Source organism: Panicum virgatum, chromosome 8N (genome assembly GCF_016808335.1).
Source record: "Panicum virgatum strain AP13 chromosome 8N, P.virgatum_v5, whole genome shotgun sequence".
Taxonomy (NCBI): domain Eukaryota; kingdom Viridiplantae; phylum Streptophyta; class Magnoliopsida; order Poales; family Poaceae; genus Panicum; species Panicum virgatum.
The window spans coordinates 37,424,973-37,445,222 of NC_053152.1; the positions used below are offsets into that span (position 1 = coordinate 37,424,973).

The 20,250-nt window shown below is 48.8% G+C and overlaps 1 protein-coding gene and 1 long non-coding RNA gene across 3 annotated transcripts; one reads left to right on the top strand and one right to left on the bottom strand.

Moving 5' to 3' along the window:
- Positions 1–642: 642 nt before the first annotated feature.
- LOC120686323 (respiratory burst oxidase homolog protein B-like) lies at positions 643–6,036 on the bottom strand. Its single transcript, XM_039968524.1, has 5 exons — positions 4,892–6,036; positions 4,599–4,755; positions 3,132–4,511; positions 1,880–2,388; positions 643–1,000 (listed from the first exon to the last, which is right to left on the bottom strand). The coding sequence occupies exons 1-5, from the start codon at positions 5,568–5,570 to the stop codon at positions 891–893; spliced, it is 2,835 nt and encodes a 944-aa protein (XP_039824458.1). The 5' UTR covers positions 5,571–6,036; the 3' UTR covers positions 643–890.
- Positions 6,037–9,245: 3,209 nt separating this feature from the next.
- Positions 9,246–11,437, top strand: LOC120686108. Of its 2 annotated transcripts, XR_005679969.1 has the most exons (3): positions 9,246–9,317; positions 9,440–10,082; positions 11,065–11,437. It is a non-coding gene; the product is annotated as an uncharacterized LOC120686108 (long non-coding RNA). The 2 variants fall into 2 exon arrangements; XR_005679968.1 differs by having other exon boundaries at positions 9,440–11,437.
- The last annotated feature ends 8,813 nt before the right edge of the window (positions 11,438–20,250 follow it).

A 20,250-nucleotide genomic window follows, 5' to 3' on the forward strand; every position in this document is an offset into this window, starting at 1 on the left:
TCAAGAATCTGTATGAGTCGCAGAATTGCACAAGCATTATTTTGCCATATGCAGCACTCTTGCATTCCAACTACAGTACATAGTATACAATGTGATAAACAAAACACTAAAATGCACATAAATAAACAACCAACCAGCGATACCGACAAAAACAAAACGCAAAGGTAACTACTGTGGGCTGCTGTGGGCCAGGGCGTATGCAATCACGCTCATCATCCTCTAGAACCCTAACGTGTTAGCACCACTTATTGGTTGAGGCCGTTCATGGTTGTTGCCCACCAGATAGATGGATGTTCCAACATGAGAGATATGTGGCCTGCAGAGCCACCACAGCTGATAAAAGGGGCGTACCTAGTGCCGTAGCCTTCCCGCACTGTGCGGGGTCTGGGGGAAGGATTGTTTTTAAGCCCCAAGCCTTACCCACACAAATGTGCAGAGGCTGGGGCTCGAACCCGGGACCTTCCGGTTACAGACGGTAGGCTCTACCGCTGCACCAGGTCCGCCCTTCCCACCACAGCTGATAGCAGGCACAAAATGTGTGCTCTTTCTTTCGTGCATTGGTTCAACTTTCTTGATGCTGCCAGATCAGACATTTTGATGCCTTTGACCTGATCAGGCCATCAAACTCTATATCAAGCTGTCTAGTCAAACTGTCTAAGTGACACAGTATATCAAAGAGAGATACAGAGAGGATCTTACAAAGGCATTTGTATTATTAATTCTTCTAGAGCAAACAAAAAACTGATGGGATTTTGACCCAACTGGCCGGTCACAATCAAGCAATACCTACTTTGTTCTACTCCCTCCCTCTACATCCATATATACGCTACACATATCGAATACGGTATGTACCGAACTTGTCATGCGAAAACTTGTCGAGGCTAAATGAATTAGAAGTTCTCCTTGTGGAAATCGAACTTTGTGTCGGTTCTCCGTGAGAAATCCTGTGCGAGCTCACGCAGTTCCTTGGTCAGCATCGGGGCACCGCAGTAGAACACTCCTGCAATATCCGAGAACAAAGATATCAGTGTTGGTCCAGAAATTCAATTATGAAACAATGAATTACTGTTGTGTGCACTAACTAGGATGCTGACTGGCCCTCTTGTTAGTGTTATCCCTTTTTAGGTAAAGACTGAGCTGACAGGCGCGCCTGATTATTTGACTGAGATAGGCAGGGGAGCACCCCTTGGGAACATGTTAGAAAATCTCATGTCTTTTGACTGGGCTATTGATCTTTATCTAATAGACTGACTACATTGATCTTTTTTATTTGTGATTGCAGTTATCAGCATGTTACAGTGATTGGGTAGCCCCTAATTGCCAATGCCAATGCAAACTCTTGTTTGCCTCATCATTTACTTATTGGTAGTGGTGGCTATCGGCAAGCAACAGTGACTGGTTGGCTTGGCTGGCCCCTAGGCTGTCAAGGTCCCCTATCCAACTTCAATCCTAGCCATGGCAGCTAAGTCTGAATTGAACGCAGCAAGCACCACACACTCTGGTGCGGTGGTGCTTGTTCATGCGTAACAATGTCTCTGTCAGCTAGGTCCGGCGGCGAAAGGTAGGCCAGCCACATTGCGCTCCGAGCTCAATGCCTGGCTAGGTAGGGAAGCATCAGGTTTGGTAGAGTGCTCCTTTCACCGCGATCGAGCGAGTGGGAGAAGCGTGGAGGCTTGAATGACCTACCCTTTTCACCGCCATGAGATGCCGACCCTAGCTAGCTAACAATGCAACAACCCCCATTTTTAACTAGGAAAGTAGGAAGCTTTTTACGGTGCGGCTCTGACCATTCCTGCTTTACCCTAGCTTTGTATGCAGCATGTTGACAACGACAACGATGGGGTTGGACTTTGGAGAGAAATACAGAGAGAGAACTCACCGACGCGCTGGTCGCGGTGGTTGAGGGCGATGCGCTTGTAGACGCTGCGCCAGTTGGGCCGGGCGAAGTGGGTCCGGACGCGGGTGCCGGAGACGACGTCGACGCCGTTCTTGGCGTGGTTGAGCTGCTGGAGCATGGCGATGAGGGCGGAGCGGGCGTCGCCCTCCTCGTAGACGCTGGTGCAGTAGTTGTGGAGCTCGATGACGCCCTTCTTGTCGGTCTCGGCCACCTCGTCCATGACGCCGCGGAACCACTCGAAGGAGCCCTGCTCCCGGGTCACCCAGTAGAAGTAGGCCCGGCGCGTGCGGAAGGAGGCGTCCGCGCCGGCGCCGCCGCCGGAGCCGGCCTCCAGGTCGCCGTCGAGCGTCTTCATGTTATTGATGATGTCCTTGATGATGGAGATCATGGGCGTGGCGCCGATGCCCAGGCCGACGAGCAGCACCACGTCGTACTGCTTGTAGTCCTGCGCCGGCGCGCCGTAGGGCCCGTCGATCAGCACCTTCGGGAAGCTGCGAGGAAAAAAATGCTTTTTTAATGAAAAACGTTTAGTAAAAAGACGATTTTTATTAGAATTAGCAGCGTGCAGACTGCAACATTCTCAGTTTCCAGAAGGGGTTAGAATTAGCAGATACTTAAAACACTTGTTTGCACTGGGACGGCGCAGTGAAAAGGAAGAAATAAAGAAATGAAAACGTCAAAAGGTGGGGTGTTCGTTGGAGAGCCGGGGGTCAACGGTGCCGGATTAAACTAGTCGGAGAACCTAACTAACCCACTCTCACAAGTCACAAGCCAAGCCAAGGCAGCCGCAGCCACGCTTGCTTGCTCCGTTCTTGCAAAGAACAGACAGACAGATGGGACGACATGGCTTGAGCAGAGAATGAATGTCCTTTGCGCCCCTGACCTTTGTTTTAAATAAAACAAGTATTTTTTCTTTGAAAAAAAAGGATTTGGGATAGGGATCCGTTGGGCATACAGACACGCATAGGCGCCGCAGACCCTTCAGCTTTTATCCCCAACCAGTGACCAGTGACTCCCTGGGCCACGCAAGGGGAGACCTGGTCACTGGTCAGGTTCAGCTCCGGCGGCCTCACCCGAGTACCCGACCCGGCTCGAGAGACTACGCCGACTCGTCCACATCCGATCCGAGCCACCCACGCCCACCCCTACGCGCCGGCGGTCCACGTGCGTTTTCCGCTCGTGCCATGGGCAACACTCGAAGAGAGAGTCAGAGGTTGCTCGATCGATCACTCACCTGGGGTTGGTCATGGCGCCGCCGTCGCGGTCGTACTCGGCCCGGAGCAGGCCGCTCTTGCCCTCCGGCGGCGGCCGGCACACCCTCGAGAAGACGGTCTTGAGCTCGCGCGTCCAGTCCCCCAGCGTCCTGATGTGCACGCTCACGTAGTCGTCCTGCGGCGCCGACGTGATGGAGAACGGGTGCCACTGGAACGGCGACACGGCGGCGCAGTTGACGAAGATGTACTGGCCGCTCCTGTACCGGAACCCCGGCGGCTTGGAGAAGTGCAGCGAGAGGACGTTGCCGGGGTACACGGCCACCTTGAGGATCCGCACGGGGCGCACGCTGGAGCGCAGCGCCCGCGTCAGCCGCTCGCCGGCGTACAGCGCCATGGGCACCGCCAGGTACATCCACGTCGTCTTCTTGTACCACTCCTTGGTCAGGTACAGGAAGTGGCCGTGCACGATGAGCAGCGCGTACACCACCACGAAGCAGTGGTGCGAGTACCAGAAGGCGTTGAACCCCGTGAGCCGCCGGAGCGGGCCGGGCAGCCGCAGCCGCCCGCGCCGGAACCACGGCGTCGCCAGCGTGAACGCCGCCGCCATGAGCGCCAGCATCACCAGCCCCGTCCACCCCTCTTTCCCCTTCACGAACCACCAGTAGTTGGGCGGCCGCCGCTCGCCGAAGTTCTTGGCCAGCGGCGCGTACTCGGCGTCGGTGGCGTGGAGCAGCCGCGGGAAGTCGCAGGTCAGGTGGGAGACGATGTGGAGCGCGGCGCCGGCGGTGATCCCCGCGGCGACCACCTTGTGGAAGTTGAGGTTGTCGTCGAAGGGCACGGCGCGGGCGGCGGCGGTGCGGTTGCGGATCCAGGTGATGGTGTTCCGGCAGACGGGGAGCAGGATGAGCGCCATGTTGAACTTGAGCGTCTCGGCGCCGCCCTTGGCGACGCACACGCAGTAGCCCATCACCTCGAACACGTAGCGGCGGCGGTACTGGACGAACTTCCAGGCGAAGAGCCCCGCGCAGACGGCGAGCCAGAGGAGGAGCACCCACACGCGGCGCCAGTTGTCCTCGAGGAAGTAGCCGGCGCGGCGGCACCAGCGGCGGAGCGGGTTGGGCTCCGGCGTGGGGCGGAGGCTCTGGCTCAGCATCTGGCTCAGGTTGCGGCTGTTGGTGGTGCCGATGCGCACCGACTGGCTGGGCGCCTGCAGCAGCAGCATCTCCAGGTTGTAGAGGTCGATGTAGCCCAGGTTGCCCGGGTCCAGCTCCTCCATGATCAGCCGGGCGTACTCCTCCGACTGCTCCTGGATCTTGGACAGCTTGTTCGCCGACGCGCTCAGCGTGATGATCTCCTTCACCTCCTCCTCGGTGATCCTGCCGTCCGCGTCCTTGTCCACCCTGTTCGCGCCATTGATTAGGGGCATGTTAATCAACTAATTAATTAAGGGGAGGGGTTACTGGCTGCAGATGCTAGCTGCGACGTACATGTCGAAGAAGGTCTGGAGGCGGCCGTCGAAGCTGGTGTCGGAGATTTGGTCCCAGAACTCGAGCAGCTCCGCCTTGCTGATGCTGTCGCCGGAGATGTTGCGGCGGCGCGCGAGGGCGTCGAACAGCTCGCCGGCGAACTCGGGCTCCCGCATCCCTGCCACCGCGCGCGCGGCCATGTCAGTCGATCAAACGCATGCACGGTTGAATTATGTGCTGATGATGGTGTCGCCGGAGATGCTAGCTCGAATGAAGCAGCGGCAGAGCAATCGGAGACAGAGAGAGCAGCTCACCGATGACCTCGCCGAACTTGGAGCGGGGGAGGAGCCCGTTCGGGAGTTTTCCCTCCCGGTCGAGCTTGTCGAAGCGCTCCTCGACGGCCTCCCAGCCCTTGGCGCCGTCGGCCCTGCTGATGAACTTGAGCCCCTTGAGCGCGTGCGCGGCGGCGGACTTGGAGCGGTCGAGGCCGCGCCCGGGCGCGCCGCCGCCGCGGCGGTTGAGGGAGGCGAGGCGGCGGAGCTCCTGCGACACCTGCTTGATCCGCGACGAGGCGCTGCGGATGGCGGAGTGGCCGTAGGACGAGGACCGCCGGCTCTCGAGCGTGCGCGCCAGCAGCGTCACGTCGGGGTCGTCGGCGGCGGCGCCGCCGCCGCCGTGGTGGGCCGGCTTGACGCTGTGCACCGCCACCGAGTCGTCGCGCACGTCGAGGGTGATCTCGACGTAGTCGTCGTCGTCGCCGGCGGCGGAGGAGGGGGACGCGCGGGGCGGCGGCGCGGAGAGCGGCGCCGAGACGGACTCCGCGAAGCGCGCGCTCTTGCGCGGCCCGGACTTCTTGCTCAGCGGGCCGCTGTGCGGGATCACCCGCTCCCGGTCCCGGTCCCGCGCCTCCTGCGGCGGCGGCGCGGCGGCCGAGGACATCTCGACGATGTCCCCGCCGCCGCCGGCGTCGGCGCCCGGCCGGTGGCTGTGCATGGCGCCCCCGCCGCGCTCAGCTTGTCCGAAACGCTTGTGCGCGCGCGGGAGCGGGCGGAGGGTGTGGTGGCGCGGCGGCGGTTAGCCGGTTACGGCGCTCGCTCTCTGGTCGGGGAGGAGGGGGACGGGGACGGGGACGGAGGTGGCGTTTGGGAGGAGGAGACCGGGGAAGTGGAGGCTTTATAGCCAGCCGGCCGGCGTACGTTTTAGCGGTCGTCGCCTGGGCGCCGCCGCTGACGCGTCGTGGCGGTGCGGTGCGGTCTGGCCCGCGTGGGGTTGTTGCGGCTCGGCCCGGGGGGTGGGGTGAGGTGAGGGGGAGGAAGAATCGATGCGGCCGGGGCAGGGTCAAGGAGGAGGCGGCTGAGCCTGACGCACGCGGAAACGCAGCGTGCCCGACGACGACGATGGCACGATGCCCCTCCGGGCGGGCCCCCCTCGTCCGGTGTCGTGTACGTACGCGGCGCGTATATATACGCACGTGTCAGTGAGCCGCCGGGGCCCCTAGTGAGCTGCTGGGTGGGTTGGATCAGGCCGAGGGCGCCTCGCGACATGGAATGGGATCTTTGGGTCTGTCCGGTTTTGTGGCGCCAACGAACGCGGATTAAGGAAAGATTGATTATTTCTCTCTTTTTTTTGACAAAGCAGCAGGAGAGATTGCTGCTACTGGTTAATAAAGCTTTCGGTTTCCAAAGTTCGATTCATGAAGCAACGTTATAGACATTTTAGTCGTCAGAGACGTCGTCTTGGGGTGAAAAAAAAACAGAGAGGAGGATGCGATGCGAGAATTGTAACGACCCTTTAGCCGTCAGAGACGTTGTTCTTGCGTTTTTTTTCAAAGATAATGCACGACCTTTATATAGTGTCTACAAAATACATGTTCGTACTAAGCAACATTAATGACGACGTTTCAGCCAGAGCTTGAGGTCAACTGACAAAGTCTAAAACAAAAGGGAACGTGTTTATTTACTTCCCAGCGCCAAATAAGGAATTGTACTAGCTAGTACTATACGTACTGTGCACTTGAGCATTGGATGATCAACTTTATTGCTACGTGTTTTTTTGTTCCTCTTCCTCCTAAAGGATCTTACTATTACTAATTGAAGGCTCTTTGGAGCCTTCACGTGAAGCCACCTATGATTCTAGAGGACATTCTGAAAAATAGAGAAATTCTATAAATTTTCAAGCCATCAATCCAACAACTCTAATTATAATAACCATCAGATCATATTTCCTAATAAATTATCCACCTCTGCCATTATGAAAATAGACTAAAATAACCCCCTAAATATGTATCTAAATTACTCACCTCTGCCATTATAAAAAAAACTAAAGTAACATCTAATCTTTATAAAAATTACCCACCTATGTCATTATAAAAATAATACAAATACCCCTCTAAATTTGGGCCAACGTATAGCGACACGCATTTACACAGCTTCTGGGACAAGGTAGATTAGAACTAGGACTAGACAGGAATAAGTATAATAATGGGAATAATCAAGCGTGATAGATGGTGTACTGCCGCCCTGACTTGCTAGCTCGATTGGCATCTTTATTTAACGCTTTAAGAGGAATAACGACTAGGGTAACGACCGTTGGGGCCTCACTCTGCCGCGTGCTCTCCTGTCGCCGACACTTGGGCCCAGAAAGCAGCGTGGTAATTCTCTTGCTACGGTTTTGCCCGTTTGGAGCAGTATAGATCGATCGATGCCATTGCCATGGGTATTATGTTATTATTATTACAATTTCAATTACTCATAAATCTAAATCTAAATCATATAATTATAATAATATATTAAAGTGCACCAATATAAAATTTTAAAATTACTATTTCTTTCATTATTATTATATTATTTATATAAAAATATTACCCACGATATATGTCACCATATATTCATACATGATGGAAGAGATAAGAATATCAATTCACAAACAAATAGTTCAACTAAACATATATTGAATAAATATGGATGTGCACAAAATGAAATCTATTATAACTAAATAATGATAAAATATATATTTTGGAGTACGCCTTGGAATATTTAATAGATGAAAATGGCGTGAGATAGATAATTATAGTTATTGACCTTATTTTTATATTAATTCCAATTAGCCCGTGCGGGAGCACAGATTGATAGACTAGTGATCACCGATGGAAATGCAAAGAATCCCATTTTCTCGCGTACCCTCCTCGTACTAGTCACATTGATGGCAAAATAACCACACGCCATGCATACAGGTCTGAATTCTGCAAAAGCCGCCGATCGCAAGTCCACGAAAATTCGGCGCGCTTGCCATGATGCTTTGACCGTTGGATGAACGAAGACGATGGCTTGCAGTTCGGGCACTCAATCTTGGTGGCCCTAAAATGAGGCGGAGCTGACGCCGGCATGCTTCGATCAGACGAGTGGGAACGCGCTTGAGAATCTCCGGCCGGCAGCTCTCCTCCGCCGTCCGTAGCGACGGCAACGCGTGCATCCCCTGGCGTGTCCCAGGCCTACACGTACTGTGCAGTGTACACGGCGGGTCACGAGAGGGGAGAGGCCGGCAGTAATGCGCTCGTAACGGCCGGCCGCCGGGTGTTGCATTGACCGCCGCCCGCCCAACCGGGCACGCGCATGCAGCAGTGCTTTCAACCCTCCCCACCTACCAGCCGCCACGCACGGCCGTCGCTGTCACGCGTCCGATCCTCCACGGACGTTTCCGGCGGGTTCTGTTGCCCTCTGCCTGGGCGGCAGCGATCGAGCCAGCCGGCCGGGAGCCCAAGTGTGTGCGTGCGCGTGTGTGGCCATGGATCGCAGAAGGCACGCACGTGTGGACGTGGTTGGCGATGGGGTGCGTACGTACCGGCCGGGACACGCGGTTTCTACCTGGCGATGACCGTTGGGCGGGAACTAATGGAGAAGTTCTTAGGCCTTTTTTAGCAATGGGTTTTCTTCCTCCCCCGCCCCCCACCCACCAAAAAAAAACCCTTTTCCGATCCTAGGCTTGTATTGGCAGATAAATAAGCTGATGCGGGATTTCACCATGATTGGTTTTTTTAAATACACCGTTAAATTGGGCAAAATGCATGTCGGATGCTACCGAAAATGCGTGAATTTTGGAATGAAATCCGAACCGGCGTTCAGAGAGGCAAAAGGAAAACATAATTTAGAGTTTATTATTTGTGGTTTTTAGTATACGTATTAGCAATGCAAAAAAAAATCAACTTTGGACATTTTTTTTTGGGCCGATTGGATTTTATTTCGGTCCTCACCAAAACGCCCAAATTCACTCACTGCGGACCCATCTTAAAACCCTGGTCTGCTGGATAGTCCATATTTATGTGATATTATATATTAATTTTTTTTCTGAAAGTCTAGTCAAAGTTGGGCAGTTTGATTTATGACAAGGTTCGGTAGGAGGAAGCAGCTGGCAACCGCATCACACACCATCTCATAGCCGTACAGCTTCCAAACTCCAACACAGCAGGCCAGTGAAAGCACACACCACAGTACAAATGACAAATGAACAGTGCCGTACGTCCCAGTCACTACGTTACGTACATCTCTTTGCAAGTGAGCTAGGCTTCCCCCATAGACAGATGCCAGTCACTGATCCCAAATGTGCTGCAGATGGGTGCCTCCTGTTACAGTATGTGGAGGAGATTCCGATAAGATCAGGCTGGTATGGTAGGAGAGAGAGTAAAAAGTGCGCTCCTGAACCAGTCATCTTCGTTCCGCCATCGCCGGCCGCGGCCGATCATGGGTACGTCTTGCTCGGCTGTCGTCTCTGACTTGAGGTTCTTGCCGAGGAAAGCTTTTCGCTCGCTTCTGTTCAGGCGGTTTGTGCGCCCTGATTGCTGCCTTTTTTTTTTCTTTTGGGTGCAGATTGATGATTGTGATAATGTGCTCTGTAAAGGGATGGGGAATGTGGCACGCAGCAACTGGAGCGTCCATCTCACCTCGCACCTGTCCATGCGGCACCAGTGGTTTCACCTTTGTTGGTCGTCCAGCTCTAGATGGAGCACTAAAAGCACGTGCGGCTGGAGATGGATGCACTTCAGACTCACTCTCGGTTACTGCGAAATGTTGACGCATATATATTTGTTTTTGAAAATTATTCAACCGCGAAGATTTTTTTTGACGCATAAAGATTTGTTCTCGAAAATTATTCAACCGCGAAGATTTTTTTGATGCATATATATTTGTTCTTGAAAATTATTCGACCGCGAAGAACTTTTTCTTTTGTAATTTTCCCTCTGAATGGAGGTCACTAAAGTTGTTTTTCCCTATATAGGGTTGACGGTGAAATAATCTGACCTCATCCCCATGAACGAAAAAATATGAAAATTTTTTATGTTGCTTTTTAGATTTACTACTTTGTGCGGTCAAGATATTGTTGTTCCTCATGGTGACGCCATGCGATCTTTTTTTTTCAGCGCGTTGAAACATTAGTAGAAGGAATGCGGCTTCAAGAAAAGAAAAAAAAAGTGCCAAGGGTTTCCCAAACGTACAGGGGCAAGAGGATGAGGTAAGTGAGAGTGTATTTCCGGACCACACACTGCTGATATCATGAGGATATCCTATATATTGATAATAAGCGGCGTAAAGGCGATGGCAAAGCGACCGTGTGCTTGTCACTGGACCTCTTCTTTCTCCAAGCCAACTAGATTCAACTGCTCTGATGATCAAACATTACCTGAATTATCGCCCTCCGTGGAAGACAAAAAAAAAAGAATCTGAATATGACATCGTAACTGCATTTTTCTTGAAAAAAAACATGCAAATCCGCATTTATTCGCCTTTGATAGTTCAGTGGATGGTGACACATTGGTAGGTGTGGAGCTGAAGCCCATGGGACTGTTTCAAGCTTCAACACAATTTAACAAGGAGACACTGCGCGTATTCTACGCATACAGTTCATAATAAATTTTTACGGGACATTCCAACAGACTTTGAGAATGCAAGAAGGATGACGCATGTTGGAACTTGCTCTGCCTACATCATCATCCTAATCCATGACCTTCTCTTGGTCAGAGGTTTTTACATTGGTTTTGCTTCAAACTAGTACTACCACTAGTTGGTCTGAGCCATCCGTTGTTTGGATCAAACAACTTTTTAAAGTTAACTAACTCTGCTCAGGTCAAACAACCACTAGATTTTCTCACTGGTCAGCTTGCTTAATTATCTTCTGGTATTATTCTGTTCGTGCTCCGTCAGTCTCTGATTGTAACTATCACTCTGCTTGTCCAACAACCTCCTGTGTCAAATATCTGACAAGGCCTTCGCCTCTCAGCTAGGGCAGGCAGGTTCATGCGGTCTCACACATGCATGGGTGCTGGGTTTGTCAAACTGTCTGACCTGATTTGCACGAACAAATGAACGTTCCTGGAAACGCTCTTGTGCTGCGTGCATTCATGCGTTTGCTTGGCAATTCCGCAATTGCATATGTTTTCCATTCATCAAGTCCTTTTCTAGCACATCTTCCCTTGACTCCATTCCTTAATGTGCAGGTCCATAGGTTTATTTTGCTTAACTGAAGCATGTCCAGAGCAGGACAGATGCTTTAGTTCAGAATAGAAGATTCTTGGCAATTTTGCACGAGCTTAAAAGTTTGGGGGTTCATGCATCCATGGACACCTATGCTGCTCTGCTGCTCAAGGTCGACACGCAAGTGGCTATGTTAGTACTATGTTAGACGACTGATTTTAGAAGCTTCTGTGTTTGAGCTCTATTTTTGCCACTTAACCTTTTGCTTGTTCCTTCTTCCTCTCAAATTCCAGATGCAATTACTGCTGCAGTCAAATTTGTAGGTAAGCCAGTCCACGAAAAAAAAACTGTATCCTTTTCTTGAGCCCATTGAAACGCCTCCCCTGGTTTCTGACTCTTGAGGCGTGAAAGCCTGAAAGGTCTCTGGAGAAGTTTCACCTACCATGCGTTTGGGCCGATTTTGTAGTCATAATTCGTACTTGACTCAGTTGTTTCTACAATCTATTAGTATACCTTTATCTGTTTAGTGAAGAAATTTGGAAACTGTTGAGGTGCTAATCATGCATGCTGCTTTTTTGTTTTTGGGTTTGGACTGGGTCTATGGTACTCTAGGACCACTGTTCGCTTGATTGTTTCTTGCAAGCAGGGGGAGAATTCATACCGGATTTCTTCTATTAGACAGAACCAGTAGTGGCGCGGCACCTTATTTTTTTCAGGAAAAGTAGTACATTTTTGGCAGGAAAAGGAGTACATAATTTCCAACGACAAAAAAAAACACAAGGAGGGCAAAACAAGAATCCATGCCTTATTCTGGTCAGTAGATGCTAATGCCGTGCAGATTTCCCTATCAGCACACGTATAGACATATAGTGCAGACGCTTTTAGGATTTGATTCTTCGAAACCGTGATCCTGACGGCTCGATCGCTATCGAGGAGCAGATCAAATTGCTAAAGTACACTACGTGACTAATTCCAACAGCACAGCCTTGAGGATGAAAAGGCCGTCTAGGTTAGAGGCACAAGCAGACGTGACTAGTTCCAATTGCTATCTATGATATGGAAGCACCTGCCAAGGAGATGTCCACTTTTGTGGGACGACTGGAACTTGAAGCAGACATTTTTTGAAACGAAGTTGAAGCAGACATGAAGCTGTCGCTGAATATGCGCTCTACCTCGATGAAGTTATGCTGATATGATCCTGGAGAACTTGTCATGCCGCGATGCATGCAATATAATTGAGCTTTTCGAAACTTGGTTATGAGATCAATACAAAATGAAAATGACATGCCTATTTTGAGCTAATATTTTTATATTAATAGTGGTAGAAATGAGTAATTTAGAAAATGACTTGGTTAAGGGTTTGTTTCATTTATTTTTAATGATGATATAGTTGGGTAATATAGATGCAAATTTATGGTTATTTAGCTTTTGTCATAGCAAACATGAGTAATTTATATGCAGACTTAGAGGGTCACTTAATCATATTATCTTTTATGATGAGAAATGTGGATAATTCAGATGCAAACTTAAGGCTTTCCTTACATTATCTTTCATAATAGCAGATGTGGGTAATTTTTAAGCCAAAATTACTCCTATTATAGTTAATGATGGCTAGTTTCTACCGAGCTGATGACTAAACATTATATTTCTGCTAGATTTCTAAAAATTTATCTCTTTCTTCACGCGCACTTGTGCGGGTTAAAGTTAACGCGCTCGTTGACTAACCCGCATCGCAATTGCAAGGACGGAGCAGCACGATATGTAAGTTGGTTCGTTCATGGCCGGTCGCGCCAGCCGTTCATCATCGGCTAATATAATCGATCAGTAGTAGTTAAGCGAGGAATCTAGGACGGTGTCATCGTCAGATTATTAAACTCAAAGAACGGCTAATATGCTGACGTTCTGACCTGCTTACCTGACTGGAGATGAGTACGTTGACACCCAACAGGAAGCCGAAATGAAAGGGGAAGGAATGGTGTTGGTTGCGTTGGCCAGCAAGCTACTCGGAGCAGGAATCGTGCACGTTTTTGGATAATGCATGGTTGGGATCAGATTAATAACTGTCAAGTATTCAGATTACATTTGTGGAGGATGCTGTGATTCATGCATCACTTGTTTCTGAATCTGAAACCACAGGTGCATGCTTCTTCCTTGCTGCCTCTTGAAGCAGAGCAATGCGAGCATAAGCTACTCACTGAAACTCAAGTTAAGAAAGGGTTTTGTAGATGCATCTTTTTTTTCGAAATGTTTTTAAATGCATCGAGAGTGGCAGTAACCAGTTTCAAATTAACAGGTTCAGTGGAATCGAAAAGAGAACTGCGAAGGAGTTCTGGGAGAATCCCAATCGGAGTATTGCAGCGGTAGACAGACAGACAGAGTCCACCCATTTCACACTGTACAGTCTGCTGCGGCGCACGTTTCGCACGTGCCCTGGAAGGTCCAGTCAGGCTATGCGTTGTCTCGGGTGAAGCGGATAGCGATTAGGATAGAGATTACACGTTGATAAAGTAGCAAAAAAAAGTTTGCCACAGTGTCTATACACTTTTAAAGCTAGGAAAGCTTTTTTTTAAAAAAATATATAACATTTTCTCTAAAAAAAAATCTAACCGCCGTCAACCAACTGATCCTGACTTTTTTTTTCAATGCCGATCGGTGTTCATGAGCCGCACCGGCCTGGACAGCGCATTTTTTCTTTTGAAAGGATGGACAGCGCGCTTCAAACTTGGACAAGGATCGTCTTGTTGCGTTGTGATCAGGGGCGGATCGAGTAGGGGGGGGGGGGGGGGCTCGAGCCCCCCTGCCCCCGGAAACTCCATTGGAGCCCCTCTGAGCCCCCTCTTAATTTTTTCCCTGCCATTGACGAAAGCTCAAGGTTGAAGATGAACAGTGTGTAGTTGAGTCCCCCCTCCCTTTCTAGTCTGGATCTGCCACTGGTTGTGATCTGGCAACTTTTTAAGGAGATGGAGGCATCTCCATCTGCATAGGCTGATGAGATTGTCATTCATAATTTTTGGCATGAATCTAGTGGATTTGTATTTAGGGTATGGAGAAGCATTGACTCGTAAGCACAATTGAATTGACTCCTACGTAGTATCCCAATAAGTCATCAACTCATTATGCATTGCTCCTTTTGAGCTGTTATTTTGACACATGCATGCTACTGAAATATTGGACTCCCCTGCTTGTCGTATCATTAGCGACTAAGCATATACATGTGCCCATGCATCTCTTTGATTCATACAATATATTGCTGTTGAAAAATGCTCAAGAAATGCACTTTATCTTTATCTGTGATGGAAGGAAGCACCACCTTTATTGATTCTTTTTTATTTTCAATGTAAAGTTCCATGCATGGTTTTCCTGCTGTGCGTGTTGAAAAGGGCATTAGAAAATCCATATAGAGGGCATCATTTGAGGACAAACTGAAGTGTTTCTTCTTGTTTTCTACCCTTTTCCGCATACTAAAAGTCACAACTTGGCTAGTGGAAATATCAAAATTAATTCAGAATTGTCTAGAAAACTTTTCTTTTCTTTTACAATAATGTATACCACATCGGAAAAAAAAAGATGACAAGGAAGCTTCCAATTCCGTGCATGGAGGTTTCACGATTTTTTTTATCGTAGATGGGCCCATGTAAACGACGCCAACACAGTAGGGACCGAACTCTGGTTGCATCCTCCTTGTGCTGTCTTAGAGAGTCGAACAAGCATTTGAGGTGGCCTTAGAACCGAGAGGTTGTACCTACCATTTTTTGTTTTTTAAAAAAACTAAATTGTCTAGTTGTACTACTCTCTGCTGGTGTTGCCACACTCTCTACAACTAGACATGTACACCTACACCATGCTTGTCCAACAACCACCTGGCTCACATCTCTGACGAGGTCTTCGCCTCTCAGCATTCCGTGCATGCATGGCTGGTGTACGCAGGATTTCGTCAACCTGTATACGTTTGACCTAGTTTTAGCATGACCAACAGATGAAAATTCCTGCGTATCAACTAGGGCAGGCTCATGCAGTCGCCGAGTCGCATACTTGTGCTGCTTGCATTTCCCTGGCTGTTCGATGATCCAGGTTTCGCATTTGAGTCGTTTCATTTTCTAGTGTATTTTCCTTAACTCCATTCTGAATGTACAAGTCCATGTCTGTTCCTTTTACGTGCTGGGGCAACATCAACATGCCTTGGTTCAGGCTAGAAGCTTCCTAACAATCTTGCACGAGCAGAAAAGTCTGGGCAGTGTTCAAGCATGGACTGACAGCTATGCTGTTCAAGGTGGACACTGTAACGAACATGGCCCCATTTAGACAATTTCGAGTGATTTTGGTGATCAAGTGACAACGCAATCAATGGGACTAACGAGTTTGCAAGATCGTATTTGTAGGATTCTTTAGGTCCCTTGGATAGAGTCCAAGCAATATCCAAGACGTCCAATGCACCGTCGAGACGAAGTGTTCAACCCACCGTAGAGATATCAAGTCGCAGTGAAAAAGAAGAGATGTAATATATTTGGAGTGTCCAAATGACTGCTGCGACGAGTTGGACAAGTGCAACAAGGGAACAGGAAAAACACAGTGTGACCGGATAATCCGACACCCCCATGGTCGGACTATCCGACCAATGCAGCCGGATAATCCGACGCCAGAAAAGAAGGGTCGGAATATTGCTCGGAACATTCTTCAGAGAGGATGTTTTCACAGGGTGAAAACTACCTTCACGACCAGATGATCCGACGTAAGAAAGGACCCCGTCGGACTAATGGTCGGATCAACGTCCAGAGAGCATGTCAAAGGGCGCAGCAGAAAAGCCTTCAGCACCGGATGATCCGACGCACCGTCGGACAAAGCCGTCGGAGTAATGACGTTATGTTTGCAGGCGCAGAAGAAGAAAAGGTCTTCAGGACCAGATCATCCGACGCCCGTCGGAGTAACGTGTCGGACTATCCGACGGCCTCCACGTCAGCTGGCAGAAGCTCAACGGATACCCAAGGACACAGAGTGGTCGGATGATCCAACGCCCTTGGTCAGAGCACCGTCGGATTATCCGACGCCCTATGCAGAAAAAGGATTAACGGCTCTAAACAGCTAGTTCAACTTGGAGGGCTATATATATGGGTTCCCCCGATCATTTGAAGTTTGCTGGAGACTAGAGATACCTCATACACATTGAAGAACATCTCTAAGCCAACCAAAGAGCAGATTGATCACATCCTTAGGTTTAGTGCTAGTTTAGCTCTTGAGTGAGTGAGAGGCAAGGTTGTTTTGCCTTGAGAGCTGGTTCTTGAGTGAACCAAAGTACATCTCGGTGCCCCAGCCATCCTTGGAGTCTTGGTGGCTCGCCGGCACGTCTTCGACCCTCCGGCTTGGTGTGGAGCGGCGACTACATCTTTGTGCGGGGGACGTGGAGACCCCATTCCTTAGTGGAGAAGTTCCTTAGTGAAACCCGGGATCAAGGTGACCATGGACTTGGTATCCTTGGAAGAGACTTGATTGCCGAGAAGCAATACTCATTGTGAGTGCTTCAACAATGTGGATGTAGGTGTGCCTTTGTGTCTAACCGAACCACGGGATAAATTCTCGTGTCACAATAGTTTGCTTTCTCTCTTCCCTCCATTAAGCTTCCACATTTACTTATCGCAATTTTTGTGTGCCTTTACTTCCATAGAGTAGCATCTTAATAGGATTGGCTCTAGGTTGCATAACTCTTTTGGGATAAGGGTTTTACACTAGCTAAACCTTAGTGCACATCTAGATAGCATGATATAGTTTAAATATTGTGCAAATTAGTTGGAGCTTGAGGTTAAGGTTTTTAATTTGCCTAATTCACCTATGACGGCCCAGGTTTTTAAATAGCCAATTCAGGGTAATTAGCACCAAATCATGCATCATTAAATAGGAAACTTTGAAATATTGCATGTGTATGTTTGTGTATTTTTGTGTAAATAAAATTTTACACATGAAATGACGAGTTATTCAAATCAAAGTTTTTAGATGTTTAAAATATCTTTCAAATTGAAATAAACGGGTTTTAAAAATGAATTTCAAATCATTGCTCAAATGAACTTTTGCCTAAAACCAAAGTTGTAGAGTTTTAAATGACGAACAACTTTCTTGTTCAAAGATTTTCGAGTTACCACACAAAAATGTGAGAAAAAGTTGATTTCCGAAACATATAGGACATTTTCAAATGCACTCAAGTTTCAAAATTTATTTTTCAAACCATTGTTCAAATGAAAAAGTGTTTAAAATGAAAGTTGTAGATCTCAAAATTTTAAGTAATTTTGGTATTTAAAGTTTTTCGTTTGAGCCTAAGAAGAAGGAGAAAAATTGAGTTTACAAAACGAAAATTTGAACTTCGAGTTATTTACAAGACTGCCCTCACTCAATCTCTCTCCTTCCTCTGTTTTCTCCCTCCCTCACGCCGTTTGCCGCCGCACGCCGGCGCCGTCGGCCACACGCCGCGCCCCGGACAACTCCACCTCGCGCGGCCCCGGTTTCGCTAGAAACCGTTCCCTCCTGGCGTCTCGCGCAGCTGCCACGCACCCCCCCCCCCCCCCCGCTGCTCTGCTCGACACGCCACGGACGCCATCGCTGTCTCGACATCGGGGCCGTCGCGCCGTGCCATTGAACTCTGTCACCGCTCTCCGCCGCTCAAGTCGTCTACGAAGCCGACTTCGATTTCTCCTCCCCTCGCTCCCTCACTCCCCAGAGCCCAAACCCCAGCTCCCCTCACGCCCAGAGCCCCCGTCGCCGGCCATTAGGGCTGCCGCGAGCAGCTCGCCGCGGAGCTCCCTTCCCCGGCCCTCCACCGCCAGAGCTAGTACCCAAGAAAGCTTCCCCTTGTCCTACTGTTGCTCCCCGGCTCATCCCCGCCGCCTCCTCCTCGCCGGAGCCGCCGGAACACCTTCCGCCATCGCCATGGCCGACCGCCGCCCCTAGGCCACCGTCGAGCCCCACCTCCGCCCTCTCCCCGACCAAGACAACCCGTCCACGGGCTCCCCCTCGCGCCGGTGAAGCTCCCAGGCCCAAGCCCGCCCTCAGACCGCCACCGGAACGCCGCCACCACCGAGCCACACTGCCGCCGCCACCACTGTCACGCCGACGAGCCGCCTCCGACCACCCCAGGCCCCCCCGAGGACACCTAGAGGTAGCTCTTGACGCCGACATCCTCCTCCACCCCGGGGCCCCCGCCGCCAGCGAGCTCCCTCGCCAGGAAACGGCGGCGCCACCCTCCATGTCCCCTCCCCTGTTTTCAAATCCGGCCAAGGGCCTATTTGTGAGGCCCCAATTCTTCCTAGGGTGTTTTCTGCAAAATCTAGGGACCCATCTGCAATATTTAGTTTGTTTTCAAATTGTTGCTGTGAACCTGTAAATTCAACCAAAAATCATAGAGAAATCAAAAAATGCAAACTCAAATGTTTTGGATTCCTTGTAACAAGATCTACAAGTTTCATTACATGCACATATTCAGTTTCTGATTACTTTTTAATCTAGGATAATGAATAGAATAAATAGCATATGATGGTTGTAGGAGTTCCACACATGAACTAATGATGATTTTTGGACAGTAGCTGTACATCACTGAATAGAGTACTCCATAAAAGTTTCATGACCAGAAACCAACTTTAACTAGGTGTTTTATCAGATCTTATTTTAAGCTAGGATCAAATATCACATTTGTGTTCTTGATGTTCTAGTACATATTTTTGAGTGAAACTTTTTCAGCACACTTCATGTACTACTAGAGCAGTAGGATAAAATTTTGGAATCCATTACAACTGTTTAACTATGGTTTTGATTTAATCCATGTGTAATAGTACTATTTCATGATAAATAGTTCTAGTGCTTCGAAAAATCTGAAATTTATAAAATTACTTAGTTTTGAGTAGATGAACCTGCATGCCAAGTTTGAGAATCAATAACTTCCTATTTTGTCCTGTAAAAATAGATCTTTATCCCAGCAGAAGTTGTTCAACTTATTATTCATGTTTAATCTGCTTCAGGAAAATAGCTGAAAATTTTATTGTAAGTTGGTACTTCAGTTTTGTTCCTTGCATAAGAATTTCAACCCCATAAGCTATGGGTAACTATAGCTTTGGACAAAGCATGTTATCTTTAGTTTTGTTAGATGAAATAACTTTTGTATGTTTTGGTATATGATGAAAACCCCACTTTGATTTTATGAACTAAATTATGTTAAATTACTACTCTATAAATGACTGCCCAGAAAATGTTAATTAAGAAGTTTCACATCCAACTCACTTTATGTTAGACTACAACTTTATCGTGAAGGAAAACTAATAACACCTAAATCGCTAAGCAACTCGGAACTTTGCATTCATACTTATGCATTGTTGTATTTTATTTAGATACGGTAGATGAACCACGTGAAGATGTGACGTTGGAGCCGAGCCAGAAGACGGTGAAGGATGAACACGTCTAGAAAATGGACGGATGGATCCCAATGTGCACGGCCAAAGGAAGATGCTCGTTGAGCAACTGTTCTCTAACTAACACTGACCTAGTGTTAATCCCAGACAAGCCCCGGAGCATGTCCTATATATTTTAAATTTATGCAACTTATTATTATTCCTATCTACTTACGCATTTAAGTTTAAAAGAGTTGCTTGAAACTGTAGTTGCATGATCCTAGGTACCTATACTTGAATACTAATATGTGTAAGTCGCTAGTTGGCTAGGCTAATGGTTCGGTAGAAGTCGAGTGATTTCCTATCACTCGCGAGAATTATAGGAGTTAAATGTCTACTACATGCTACAACTATAAGGCTTATGGGCGGGGTTGTGGTACTTGTGATACCCTGTCTGTTTAGTGAAAATGGATAAGGCCGCAGTGTATGGTAGTGGTGGTTAAGCGTTTGAACGTACTAACCACGTGCCGAGAAATATGGTAATCGGTAAGCTTAAGTACTGAATTGAACCGCGACCGGAACATACTCCCCACCGTCTTTGAACGTTGTTCTCATGCGGCCACATGCGGGTGCAAAAAGGCTCATGACCCAGCGTCGTACCGTGGCGTGGATTCTTGTAGTCGATGGCGGTGGGCCAGTTCCGTGAAGCGGGAATTGAAGGAAAAAGTCGCGTGGGCGAAGCGAGACGTCGATCCCATGCGTGTGTGTTAGGTCTGCCTGGCCAGGTTAACAAATTCGATTCGAATCGTCCGCTTCTCACGGTTTGGGACTGCTTAACCCTTTTGC